Below are 14280 nucleotides of genomic sequence, written 5' to 3' on the forward strand. Positions count from 1 at the left end.
ATTGAATTTAATATTCTTATTTCTTGTATTATGATAATAATCTAAGCAAAACTTGGAGTCTTGTATCTAATGATGGATAATGAGTAATTATCATTGGGAAAGCCACTGATTCTGACCTCCTTGTTCAATTGTACTTAAATACAACTCTTTGTAATTGCCTCTAAACCTGAAAAAAAAAAGTGTTAAACATACAGTTGAGGCTTTCTCATAGTCTATTAGAATTTTTGCTTTTCTTTTACTCCCTCTTCCTTCCTAAAGAGATATTTTTTTAACCTGATATTTTAAATAAATTAAATGTGAATTTACCAGGCATTATAAATATCAGAACTTAATTTTGAATATGTGTTCATTTGAAGTTTTCAAAAGAAATTTTCTATAAACTTTTTGTTTTTATAGCTAGACATTTTATAAATGTATAGTATGGACATTTTGAGCTTGTTAAAACCCTCAGAATGGTTTAAAGTAACTTGAAATTTCTCATAAAGCTTCCCTGTGAGCTTCATTTGTGTTCAGATTAGCAAATTATTGACATGAGATGTTTACTTTCTTTGGACTATACATGGAAGTCCAATTTTACCTTAACACAAAAACTTAGCATTATTTACCATGACTGCAATTCATGCTCAGAATTAAGATTTTTTTTCTTGAATTACAAATCGTAAAACTTACAAAAGCCAATTTTGAACAAGTATACTTTTAGCTAAGTAATGTTCTAGCCGACCCTTACCTCACCATCCATTTTGCACAATCTTTGTAAGATGACCTTTGCAAGTACCATTTTCAGTATGGTATGTGGACAGTTCAAGCTAAATATAAAGGAGACTTTTCAACAACTGGAACCACATTTTTTTTTTTTTTTGGTAGAGGTTTTTGCCACAGGGCGCGTGCACTTGCCAGACAAACAGAGAGAGACAGAGAGACAGAATGCGAGAAATCACCCCCCAGGGGGGATGGCCACACTGCAATCCCTTCTCCTCCATTCTCCTCTCGGGATCTTGGGCATGCACGCACATGCGCCCAGTGTGAGTTTTAAGCCACCAGGTCCAGGATGCGAACCGCGGTCGACTACGTGGGAGTCCAGAGACATAGACATTATGCTAACTGCTGGTCCTTGGAACCACATATTTTGAAACTAAGAAATACAGTAATTTCTGAAAATTAAAAGTTTACCTCTAAAAGCTAGTGCTTTTAGAGTAACTCTTTGACTAATATACTTAATGCAAAATCATTCCAAGACAAAAATAAAGCAGCCTGTTTGTGTGGTTAACAGTGTTGATCCAGAAGAGTGAAGAAGGGTAGTGGTTTAAATGCCTATTGAATTCCTATACACTGACTCCCTACAGCTTTGGGATCAGGGTCCTCAATCCTCTATTTCTGAGGCTGTTCTTACACGGATAACTGGCAACCATTCTTCTGTATGTGAGGACAGGATTCTGTATCTGTCAAGATCAACTATGGGAACATGGGATAAAGAGTATATGCCTACAACCTTCATATTTGCCGATAAAAAAACTGGCATTTGAGCTGACATTGTTTCTTCTTAGTTCTCTTCCAAATTCCATATCAGCCAACAAGTTTTTTTAGTATTCTCTCTCTCTCTCTTTCTTTTTTTACTTCTTCCTGCTTCCATAGCTTACCCCATACTGTTTCCTACATGGAAATCTTACATTCTTTTAAAAGAATCTATGCCAATTTCCTTCATTAATACCCAGCTCAAGCTTTCCTTTATCTTTTCTATTCCAGAAAAGAACTGTATTACTCCTAACTTTCATCCTATTTTGCCTTAGTTCTTGTGTCATTTGCCTTACTGTATGATTTGTTTGGTTTATATTCTAATATGGGTTTGTTCTCTAGAATTTACTTTTTTACACTTAGCACAAAAGGTGTCACAGCCTATAGTAAAGGCCATATTAGTGTTTATTAGTTATTAGTTAATAAGTTAACTACTTTTTTTTTGAGAGATTTTTGCTATAGGGCGCGTGCGCTCGCCAGACAGAGAGAGACAGAGAGACAGAGAGCAGGAAATCACCCCCCAGGGGGGATGGCCATGCCGCAATCCCTTCTCCTCCATTCTCCTCTCAGGATCTTGGGCACACACGCACATGCGCCCGGTGTGAATTTAAGCCACTGGGTCCGGGACTTGAACCGTGGTCGACTACGTGGGAGTCTAGCGACATAGCCATTACGCTAACTGCTGGTCCCTAGTTAATAAGTTAACTACTTTGAACAAGTTAGCAGTTATGACTAAATAAGACCATGAGAATTCATTGCACATGTATGTTAGTATATCACATTGATAAAAGAGTTGGAACCTACTGATATTTATCTCTTGGTTTAGCAATATTTTTATATGTGTTAAACATTAGTTATTAAACTCTAAGTTCCTTAAGAATAAGTACAATGAATTATAATCCTTTATCTTAAATTATATAGATAAAAAATTACACTTAATATATATTTAATTAATCCTTGGTGTTCGATAGATTTTCTTTAAGAGATATCACCAAAAATGTATTTAAATGGCTTACTCAAAATTCTACACCTTTATTAACCTTTTACATGTCTACTGTAGCAGTCTAGATCTACAGTGCTACTAACAATAGGTGATCAATAACTTTTCAAAGACCATTGAATGAATCATCATAGTGTGAGGATAGGATTATAGAATTAGACTCTTGTCTTGAAAAAATTTAGATTAAGTATTATTTAAATAAATAAAATACTTACTATGAAAGTTAAGACAGTTTCTCTTTTGGCTGGCTTCAAGTCATCATTCAGTGAATAAACTCTAATCTTTACTGTAAGAATAATTGATATCATCAAATACTCAACTAAACACAAGTGCATATTCATTTTTTAAACCAACCATCCTTAAAATAAGTTTCATTAATAAATACATTAAAATCGATATTGGAAATATAAAGTTAGTTTGCAGACATATACATTCATTAAAAATTCTTTAATTTTAAAAAGAATCCTTTGGAATGCCTTTAAAGAGCTATTTTTTAGTGAATCCAAAGTCCAGTTCACTTTTTAAAACACATTTACATAAAATTTTTCAAAAATTTTTATTTTTTATTTCATTTTTTATACATTCAATTACCTTGTTTAGCATACAAAGTGAATATTTCAATATGTGAACATTTCTCCCTAGTCCAGTTGATTAAACTATAAAATATCTTCAAAAATCTACAAATAGAACTACCATATGATCCAGCAATCCCACTCCTTGGTATCTACCCAAAGGACAGAAGAATTCTTCATTGGAAAAGTGCTTGCACATCGATGTTTATTACGGTACTATTAACAATTGCTAAGACATGGAACCAACCCAAATGCCCCTGAACAGATGAATGGATTGAAAAACTGTGGCACATTTACTCTATGGAATACTATTCAGCCATAAAAAACAAACAAACAAACAAACAAACAAAAAAAACAGAATTCTGGCTTTTGGAAGAATATGGAAGATTTACTTCTGAGTGAAGCAAGCCAGGCTAAGAAGGAGAGACACTGTATGTCCCCACTTAATATATATCGAGTGTCCGCACTCTATGATTGAAACTGATTGACTAAAGGATATACAAACACAATAAATGGGTGTAAATACCAGATACAGTGTATGTGGAAGAGTGGGGCCTGAGGAAGGACATTTAGAAGAAAAATACGGAGGCAAAGCATTAATGGGACAAAGAAATGTGGTATTATATGTTTATTTATTTATTATTATTTTTTAATCTGACCAGAGAGAGACACAGAGATAGAGAGAAAGGGAAAGTGAGAAAGCAAACCTCCAGATCCGGGACTTAAACTATGGCTGGTCATGTGGGAGTCCAGTACCTCAACCACCATGCCACCTGCTGGCTCCTACATACAACTTAAAAAAAAAAAAGTATTATTATTATTATTTTCCTACATACAACTTTCTAAACACATAGCCACAGTACAAAATTAGCTATATCTGTAATCAGGCCATTGTTTATCAAGAATTTCATGGGGTCAGCAAATGATGTGGTGGTTGAGGTGTTGGAATCCCATACGGACAACCATGGTTTGTGTCTTGGACCTAGTAGATTTTTTACTTTCTCTGTCTCTCCAGTGAGCACACTTGCCCTATAGCAAATTAAAATAATAATAATAATAAATAAAATAAAATAATTCTTTTTTTTTTGAGAGGTTTTTGCTATAGGGCGCATGTACTCACCAGACAGAGAGACAGAGAGACAGAAAGTGAGAAATCACCCCCCAGAGGGGATGGCTAACAGCTGGTCCCTGGCTAACTTATTTTTATTTTTTTATTTTTTATTTATTTTTTTTATTTTTGAGAGTTTTCGCTATAGGCCGTGTGCGCTCACCAGACAAAGAGAGACATAGAGACAGAAAGCGAGAAATCACCCCCCAGGGGGGATGGTCATGCTGCAATCCCCTCTCCTCCCTTCTCCTCTCGGGATCTTGGGCATGCACACACACATGCCTGGCGTGAGTCCTAAGCCACCGGGTCCGGGAGGCGAACCGCGGTCGACTACGTGGGAATCCAGTGACATAGCCATTATGCTAACTGCTGGTTCCCGCTAACTTATTTTTTAAAAAATTGTTGAACACCTTTGTGTGTTAGGTACCATGCCAGTCGCTAACATCTGGTAGTGAATCAAATCAGACAAGGACATCTTATGGAGTAAAGGAGAGAGGCAAACACGATGTTGTGTAAGATTCCAGGGATGTGGTGAGCTGCACAGGACACCTCCCTGGCTTCAGAAAGGTATAGAAGAGGAAGATTTGAAGTGGTTGGAGAGGTGAGGGAAGGCTGCCCTTTAGAAGAGTCCTGTAAATACATAGAATGATGGGGGAGGAGTTAAGGCAAAGGAGGGGCAAAGATGTACAAGGAGGGCCTTCGTGATACAGCAGTAATGCAACTGGACCCACGTGGGGAAGGTCCTGGGACCTCCCTGAGCACGCTGTGTGCATCTATGCCCATGTCCGCCATTTGGGCTGGGTGAGGCTAGGGGTGCATAGGAATGTGAAGAACCTGTTGGGGGTGCCTATCTCTCTATCTTTTTATCTGTCTCATGGAAGAAATAAAGAAAGAAAATTCAAAAATAAAATATTTTTAAAGAAAGAATGTACCAGGCAGAGGTTTTAACATATTACGCAGGCCTTAATATGGATGGCAAATTGGTGGGAGAAAACAACTGGAAAGAGGCCAGTGTGGCTATGTCCACAGGTGAGTGGTTATATGTTAGGTGCTGAAACTGGGGAAGAAAGCAGAACACAGGCTGAATAGAATTAAGGGAGTTTGGCCAATATCCTAAAGTCCTTTATCTTATAAAGCCTTAAAGATTTAAGCCTTGGGGGATCAGAAGATGGAGTAATGGTTATGTTGCTGGACTCCCACATGGCCAATCACAGTTCAAATCCCAGAACTAGTGGCTTTAAACAACTGGGCTGACAGGGCCATGCAGACAACACAAGCTGGTAGAGGCTGTCTCCCATGGCCTGGGCTGGGAAGAAACGGCAAGACAAGGCCAGCGGTTTACTAACTCTCCTTGTGTCATTTTACTGGCCTGTAGTTAATTTCTCTGCCGTGAGTTTTACTGTTATTACGGTACCTTGCAAGGGTAAAATATAACCCCCAACCATTACAATAAAGCCAATTAGTGATCCTGTAAGAATGTGGTTCCCTAAGAAGGGGGCAGGAAGTTTGAGACTCCCCCACTTGTCTGTCTAAGCCAAAATTAACATATGTTAGGTCAAATTAGTATAAGCCAAAGTAGCATCAGTAGCATATGAAAACTAAGTTAGTTTAAAGCTAGTTTTATGTAAATACCCCTTGTTAAAGCTACGGGCCAAAGTTAGCTCTGCTAGGCATAGTCAGCACATTCACCCAGAGATAAAACAAAAAGAACTCACTAATTGACAGATTCAGCAAATAAAACAAAAACCCATGGTTTTTTAAAGGAAGGAAAAGTCTGACTGGGGAGGACAGGATGAACAAACCTGAGGGCTTCAGAGAAAGATTAACCACCTTAGCTGGGAGCTCTTATCTAAAGCAACAGGTAGCTTTCAACTACAAGGAGTTTCTCATCTATGTGCTGTTGACTATGAAAAACTGCTAATAAAATATCCTGTGTTGTCTCCTGAGCTACAAGATCATCTTCCTTTCCCATATAAGATCATAGACTCACCTTCTATTGCTGTAATGTATGGATAGTCCATATATTAACTGTGTCTTTACTTAACAAAACAAGATTTCTATCTAGGTCTTTGCAACCAGCAATGTTATCGCCCCGGCCCCGGGGCCTGAAGCTATCAAACATCCTGCAAGCCCCTTCAAAAGACCCTTCCCAGTAATCAAGATCTAAGAAGAAGATACAATAGACAAACGGACTTCCTCATCCTAAAAACTGCGATTGATTTTTACCTAATCTGACAAGACAAACAGCATGTTTTATAATTATTGTTTCCATGCTTTGTATACCCTGTTCCTTAGAGTGGGTTTTTGACTATCCCTCACCCCCTTTACTTCCTAAACATCCCTCAATAAATACGCATGTCTTAATAGCCACGGGGCTGCAGCCTAGAGTTTTGCTCTGGCTGTGGCCGGCTGAGAACATGCTAAAAGGCATTGAGGTCTTAGTCTAATTTTTGTTTCAGTTCACCTGCACCGCCTCCTACGAGTCAACCTACCCCTGCCGAGGCTGGACCCCGGCACTGGGCACGTGTGTGTGTGCACCCAAAATACTGAGAGAATGGAGAAGAAGGGTTTGCTGCATGACCATCCCCCCTGGGGGTGATTTCTTGCTTTCTGTCTGTCTCTCTGGAGAACACATGTGCCCTATAGCAAAAATCTCTCTCTGAAAAAAGAAAGAAAGAAAGAAAAGATTTAAGCCTTGGGGACAGTAGGTGGCATGGTGGTTAAGGCACTAGACTCACATGGCTGACTGCAGGATGAGTACTGAACCCAGCAGCTTGAAAAATCACACTGGGTGCATATGCATGCATGCCCAAAATCCCAAGAGTAGAATAGAGAAGGGATTCCAGTGTGTCCATCCCTCCCAGGGGGTGATTTCTCATTTTCCCTCTCTCTGTCTCTTCCTGTTTCTCTCCAGTCAGCACATGTGCCCTATAGCAAAAACCTAAAAAAAAAAAAAAAAAAAGAAGCTTGTAGAACTAGAAATTCCTCATGGATCTTCAGATTAAATAGTCAGGACATTAGAGCTACAAATAACAATTTTTAAAAATATTACTTTTAAGTAATTCTTTTTCTTTCATGTAAATAAGGCATTGTGGGGCTAGCCCTGTAGTACAATGGTTAATTGCTGTGCTTAGGGAGCCAGATCCCACATGCCTGACTGCAGCTCAAGTCTCAGATCCACAGTTTATAAACCATGTTGGATATATGTGCACATGTGCTCAAAATCCTGACAGAATGGAGAAATAGAGGAAGGAGGATGGAAGCATGACTATGTTCCATTGATGGGTGTCATGTATGCTCCAAATCCTGAGAGGATGAAGAATTGGAAGTAAAAGGACTGTAGTATGACCCCACTCCACTGGTATTTTCTCTCTCTCTCTCTCTTTTTTTCTCTCTCTCTCTCTCTCTCTGGCAAATACATGTGCTTCTGGTAATAAAAAAAAAAAAAAAAGAAAAAAGAAAAGAAAAGAAAGAAAGAAACAGGAGCCAGCGGGTGGCATAGTGATTAAGACACTGGACTTCCACATGGTCGACCACATGGGCTGGGACCAGCAGTTAGCGTAATGGCTATGTCGCTGGACTCCCATGTGGTTAACTGCGGTTCGCGTCTCGAACCCGGTGGTTTAAAACTCACACAGGGCGTATGTGCGTGCGTGCCCAAGATCCCGAGAGGAGAACGGAGGAGAAGGGATTGTGGCGTGGCCATCCCCCCTGGGGAGTGATTTCTCGCTTTCTGTCTCTCTGTCTCTCTCTGTCTGTCTGGCGAGCACATGTGCCCTATAGCAAAAACCTCTCCAAAAAAAAGAAAAGAAAAACTCACACTGGGCGCATGTGTGTGTGTGTGCCCAAAATCCTGAAAGGAGAAGGAATTGTGGTGTGGCCATACCCCCTGAGAGGTGATTTGTTTCCTGTCTTCCTCCATCTCTTTGGCAAGCACACGCACCCTACAGCAAACATATCTCAAAACAAAAGAAACAAATAACTAACACATGCATCAACATGTATAGATCTCAAAAACATTGTGTTGAATTAAGGACTTATTTTTTTTTAATGTGAAAAAAAGGTTGTGTGCTATTTCATAGATGAAATAATAATAGAAACACTCTCTTAGTGTTTCCAAGTTGCTAGGCATTAGTTTAAGTGCTTTACACATATGAATTCACTTAATTCTCATAACTTTATGAGATATGTTTTATTATTATCTCCATTTTACAGAGGAGGAAAGTGAGGCTCTGAAAGGCTGAGTAACTCATGCAGAGCCACATAACTAGTAACAGCCCAAGCTAGAATTTAAACTAAGACAATCTAGCTCCAGAGTGTGGTTTTAACCACTATACCTCAATTACCACCCCTCACTAATGGACCAATATTTAGAGGAATCTTTTCTTATTTTTCTCTGCACTTAACCGTAAGTGAGGATACTACATTTTCTACAGTAAAGTCCAGATAGAGAAATAATAATAAATGAGGCAGTTTTTTTTCTTTGAGGTTTTTGCCATAGGGCACATTTGCTCAACAGAGAGACAGAGAGAGACAGTAAGAGGGAAGTGCCACAATTGCTTCTCCTCCATTCTCCTTCTGGGAATTTGGGCACGCATACATACATGCCCGGTGTGATTTTTAAAAATTATTTAATTGTATTTATTATTATTATTTTAAATTTGCTGTAAGGCACATGTGCTCACCAGAGAGAGAGAGAGAGAGAGAGAGAGAGAGAGAGAGAAAGGAAGCCACCAGGTCTGGGACTCAATTTTTAAGCCACCAGATCCAGGACTCAAAGCTTGATTAGCCAAATGGGAGTCCAACTGCCTTAACCACCAAGCCACCTGGCTGGCCCAATGAGGCAGTCCTTTTTTTTTTTTATTTTATTTGTTTATTTTAATTTGACCACAGAGGGAGAGAGAGAGAGAGAGACAGACAGAGAGAGAGAGAGAGAGGAAAGTGAGAAAGTAAGCTACCAGGTCTGGGATCTGGACCATGGTCAGCCATGTGGGAGTCCAGTGCCCTTAATCACCACGCCACCTCCAGCCCCAAGGCATTTCTTAAGGAAAGTCTTGATAACTAAGAAGGTCCCAGGCTCAGGGTATTGCCTTACTTACTGGACAAAGACTGATGGCCCTACGTGGTAGGTAGTGGCAACAGGACCCGGTTAATGAAGCTTCTTCCAATACAGGAGGACAAAGATGAGAATATGCTTGTTTCTAGGTATGATTATATTTGAAAGGACCTAGACCTTATGGATAGTGACTACCGAGTCATCTCTTGGGAGTACAGAGACTTTACTATTCTGACAATGATATTTAGTCCAAGCTGTTAGCAATATTCCCACCCTCTCTAGGTCTTTTCTTTCTGAACCATAAAAAATGCTGAAATGGTAACAGTGGGGCCTTCTTCCACCTCACCACCATCACCATCACCAGCCAACATTCAGCAAGTATCCACTATGCACAGCTTTTCAACAGAGCTGACTGGCTGTCCTCCTTCGCTTTGTTCTTTACCCAAAATATCATTAATGACACAGCATGACCTCCCCCTCCTACATACACATAATTACGTCTCTGATGTGCTCAGAAGTCAATGATGGGTAGGAGAGACGGGAGTTGAAGGCTTGTAAACACATGAACGTATCAGGCACATTCACACTTTTCTATGTTTTACTTTTGGTTCATTAGAATGAATGCAGTCATTCCTCAGTCACAGGGTTGACTGGCTATTCTGCCCTTTCCCTGCTAACAGAAGAACCATGAACATGAAACGATGTTCTAATGGGAACTTTCTTAGCAAGCTCTTCTATGAAAACTAATATATGTGTATTTCTATGATCTACCTTACTCTGTGCTGAAACATCTGATCCCCCTAAAGTTGGACGTGTTTCCCCAATTTGGGAATTAACTCCAGAGTCAATGGAATTTTTTAAATTAACAAGGGTCTATAAAAATTATGTTTTATTACCAAAATTACACTTGCAATTAAGTATTATATTTGTTTAATAAAGATCAAACACAACATTTTACCATTTGGTTTTTTTTTTTGAGTGGTTTTTGCTATAGGGCGCATGTGCTCACCAGAAAGACAGAGAGAAACAGAGAGACAGAAAGCAAGAAATCACCCCCTGGGGGGATGGCCATACTGCAATCCCTTCTCCTCCATTCTCCTCTTGGGATTCTGGGCACACATGCACACATGCTTCACATGAGTTTTAAGCTACAGGGTCTGGGACTCGAACTGCCATTGACTACGTGGGAGTCTAGCAATGTAACAATGATGCCATCTGCTGGTCCCACATTTCACAATTTTTAAAAAGCTTCTTTGGATTTGGAAATAACTGATGATGCATGTAATGTAATTGTTGAATTTACCAATGTATTTACCAATGTTTCTGGAAATGTGAAATTAAAATATTGCTTGAAAGTATAAAGTCTTTGGGAATTGAGTCCTTTTGAGCATGTTGAAGACCTGACTCCTCAAAATTTCAGATATTAATAAGCGCTACAATACAGTGTCAATTCCCCCCACCTTCAAGGGAAAAAAGCATCTTATACTCTACCTGACTGGTGTGGAGTGTAAACAGGTTTGTCTGTATGAACAAAGAGAAATCCATTGTCAAAGCTTATTGGCATTTTTTTTGATTTTGAAAAGTGCTTTGATACAACTTCCAAATACACATATGGAACTGAGTCTTGTTTTCCAGGCAATTGTTTGGGTTGTAACTGTAAAAACGAACAAACGAACAAACAAACAAACAGGTTAATGAAAACAATTACAATATTGTGGTCACCAGAGAAAGACACAGGAAGAGAAAAAGTGAGAAATCAACCCCCAGAGGGGGGGATGGTTATGCTGCAATCCCTGCTTCAGTCTCCTCTCAGGATTTTGGACACACATTACACACACATTAGACATGTTTCTCAAGTCACCTGGTCCAGGACTAAAAACTCACAGTCTGTCATGTAGGATCCAATGACTGAACCAACACACCACCTGCTAGCCCAAAACAAATTGATTCAAAAAAAATTTTATTTGTTTCTTCCATGAGAGAGATGGAGCAAGACAGAGACAGAGTCCTTGCAACAGCTTCACATCATGATCTAATCCTAGCCTCAGTCAGCCAGTATCATTGGCCCAGCATGCAAAGGGAGATCTCACGACACAAACCTGAGACTTCCCCATGTGTCTCCAACACATGAGAACATTATGTTATTGATGCACCACCACAGCTGGCCAAAGCATGTCAACTCTCCTGATACCACTGTAATCTCATTAGAGCAAATAATGAGTGTATATATGTAATTTTTAAAATGGTACCAAAAAAAAAAGGGAAATAAATAAAGAAAAAAGGGTGAGAATTTTTAAAAGGGAGAGGCAGGTGGTGGTGCTATGGTAGCACAATACTCTGCTAGACTGACCCACATGGAACCATGGTAGTTCACATCTGGAGGCCTCCCTGAACATGCTGAGTATGCATGTGCCCATAATCTGGGGCTGGCTGAAGCTGGGGGTGGATAGTAGCATGAAGACCCTGCTGGGGCTACCTGTATTTGTCTCTCTCTTTCTTACTCACAATAATAATAATAAAATTTAAAATAATAAATAAAAGCCTTAAAAATGAAATAATAATAAAAAGTAGGGGCCAGCAGGTGATGTAGTAGCTAAGGCACTAGTCTCTCAGATGGCCCACTGCAGTTTGAGCCCCAGACCCGGAGGCTTGAGAATCATGCCAGGCACGTGTGTATGTGCCTAGAATCCCAGGAGGAGAATGGAAGAGAAGGGATTATGACCTGGCCATGCCCCTGAGGGGTAATTTCTCACTTTTCTTCTCTGTCTCTCTGGTGAGCGCATGGATGCACCCTATAAGAAAAACTTTAAAAATAAATAAATAAACAAATAAAATAGTAGTTCAGCAGCCAGAAAAGTAAATCAATTTTGCCCAAAGACTTTCAGCGTCTAACATCATAATAAAAATTTAGCTTTAAGCAATTAAAAGTCTTTTTGGTTCTGTGTTTCCCAAATTTTATATCAATTTAATAAATGGACTACCATGGATGCTCTTAAGAAACCTTCATTTAATCAGCTGCTGTATTACCCCACGCTTTCCATCTCTACATATAATCTCTTGCCCGAGGTTCTGGATACTGTACTACAATGCATACTTCTGCTTCCACCATTGAGATGCTTGCTTTCCAATATGTGAATGTAGTTGCAATTGATCTCCTTTATATTAAATGATATACAAGTATAATGCATAAAATGTAATAAAGAAAAGTATTTCTGTGAAAGTTTAGGTTTTGGGAACATGGGATAAAGGTTAATCACTAAAACCAACTGTTGTGAAATTAATATACTAATAGTTTGGAAAACATAGTAAAAATCTATAAATATTCTTCACTCAGATTGCTTTGCAAGAGTCTTTTGGTTCTTACTCCACTTTTTTTTTTTTTTTGGAGAGGTTTTTGCTACAGGGTGCGTGCACTTGCCAGACAGACAGAGAGAGACAGAGAGACAGAAAGCAGGAAATCACCCCCCAGCGGGGATGGCCACGCCGCAATCCCTTCTCCTCCATTCTCCTCTCGGGATCTTGGGCATGCATGCACATGCACCTGGCGTGAGTTTAAGCCACCAGGTCCGGGACTCGAACCGCGGTTGACTATGTGGGAATCCAGCGACATAGCCATTAAGCTAACTGCTGGTCCCCTTACTCCACTTTTAAGAAAAGAAGCTACAAAATGAAGGTGTAACATTACAGGGCTGTCCCCCTAGTGCAGTGGTTAAGTACTGTGCATTGAGAAGCAGATCTCACATCGCCAACCATAGTTTGAATCCTAGACCCAGTGGCTTAAAAAACATGCCAGGCTCATGCATGTATTCCCCAGATTCTGACGGGATGGGGAAGTGGAGGAAAGGGATTGCAGTGTGACCACTCTTCACTGAGGAACATTTTCTTCCTCTCCTTTCTTCCTTTGGCAACTATACACACCCTCTGTCTATTAAAAAAAAATAGATGTAATATATAATAAATAAGATTTTCCACTCCAATCAGTCTTCCTATATTTAAAGAAGGGATCTTGATACACTCAACAATCTGTAAACAAAGATACATTATATTAAGGGACTAGATGGTGGTGCAGCAGTAAAAAGTTGCTCTGCAAGGCAATCCAACATGCACACAATCCTTGTTCAAGTCCAGAGACCTTCCTGAGCATGCTGGGTAAGCATTTACCCATGAGAGGGGGCTAGCTGAAGGCTGGGAGTGAATCATGGCATCAAACCCTGTTAGGGATGTGCTCTCTCTCTCTCCCTCTCTCTTTCACAGAAGAAATAAATAAATAAACCTTAAAAATAGATATATTAGGGGATTGGAGATCTGCTTGTAGCTCAGACTTCGGCCCTACATGTGCGAGTTGATACGATGGAAGTAAAAGCGAAAAAACAATTAACAGGAAGGAATACAAAGGCATCACAAGAAAAAAAGAGATTGTAAAAACAGTGACTCTGGTTCTTCAAAGACATTCCCAAGAAAAGTTGTTAAGGAAGGTGGACCTAAAATCACATCAAAGAACTTTGAGAAAAGTGCCACAAAACCTGGGAAAAAGGGTGTAAAGCAGTTCAAGAATAAGCAGCAAGGGGACAAAGCACCTAAGAATAAATTCCAGCAGGCAGATAAATTCAACAAGAAGAGAAAATTCCGGTCAGACAGTCAAAGCGATGACTCAGCAGCCAAGAAACCCAAATGGGATGATTTCAAAAAGAAGAAGAAAGAACTGAAGCAGAGCAGGCAACTTAATGATAAAACCAACTATGACATTGTCGCTCGGTCCAAGCAGATCTGGGAGATTTTAAGAAGGAAAGACTGTGACAAAGAAAAAAGAGTGAAGTTGATGAATGACTTACAGAAATTGATTCAAGGAAAAATGAAAACTATTGCATTTGCGCACGATTCAACGCGGGTGATCCAGTGTTACATTCAATATGGTAATGAAGAACAGAGAAAACAGGCCTTCGAAGAACTGCGAGGTGATTTGGTTGAATTAAGTAAAGCCAAATATTCCAGAAATATTGTTAAGAAATTTCTCATGTATGGAAGTAAACCA

The 14280-nt window shown here is 39.5% G+C and overlaps 1 protein-coding gene across 1 annotated transcript in view; it reads right to left on the minus strand.

Moving 5' to 3' along the window:
* Positions 1–14280, minus strand: part of C5 (complement C5) — a 116453-nt gene that overhangs the window by 92046 nt on the left and 10127 nt on the right. Inside the window, exons 3-4 of the mRNA XM_006155491.3 lie at positions 10740–10902; positions 2728–2798 (exon numbers count right to left, since the gene is read on the minus strand). Coding sequence (XP_006155553.1) covers positions 2728–2798; positions 10740–10902 — 234 coding nt within the window. The remainder of the gene's footprint in view (positions 1–2727; positions 2799–10739; positions 10903–14280) is intronic.

This window comes from Tupaia chinensis, unplaced genomic scaffold, assembly GCF_000334495.1.
Source record: "Tupaia chinensis unplaced genomic scaffold, TupChi_1.0 Scaffold000455_1, whole genome shotgun sequence".
Lineage (NCBI taxonomy): Eukaryota > Metazoa > Chordata > Mammalia > Scandentia > Tupaiidae > Tupaia > Tupaia belangeri.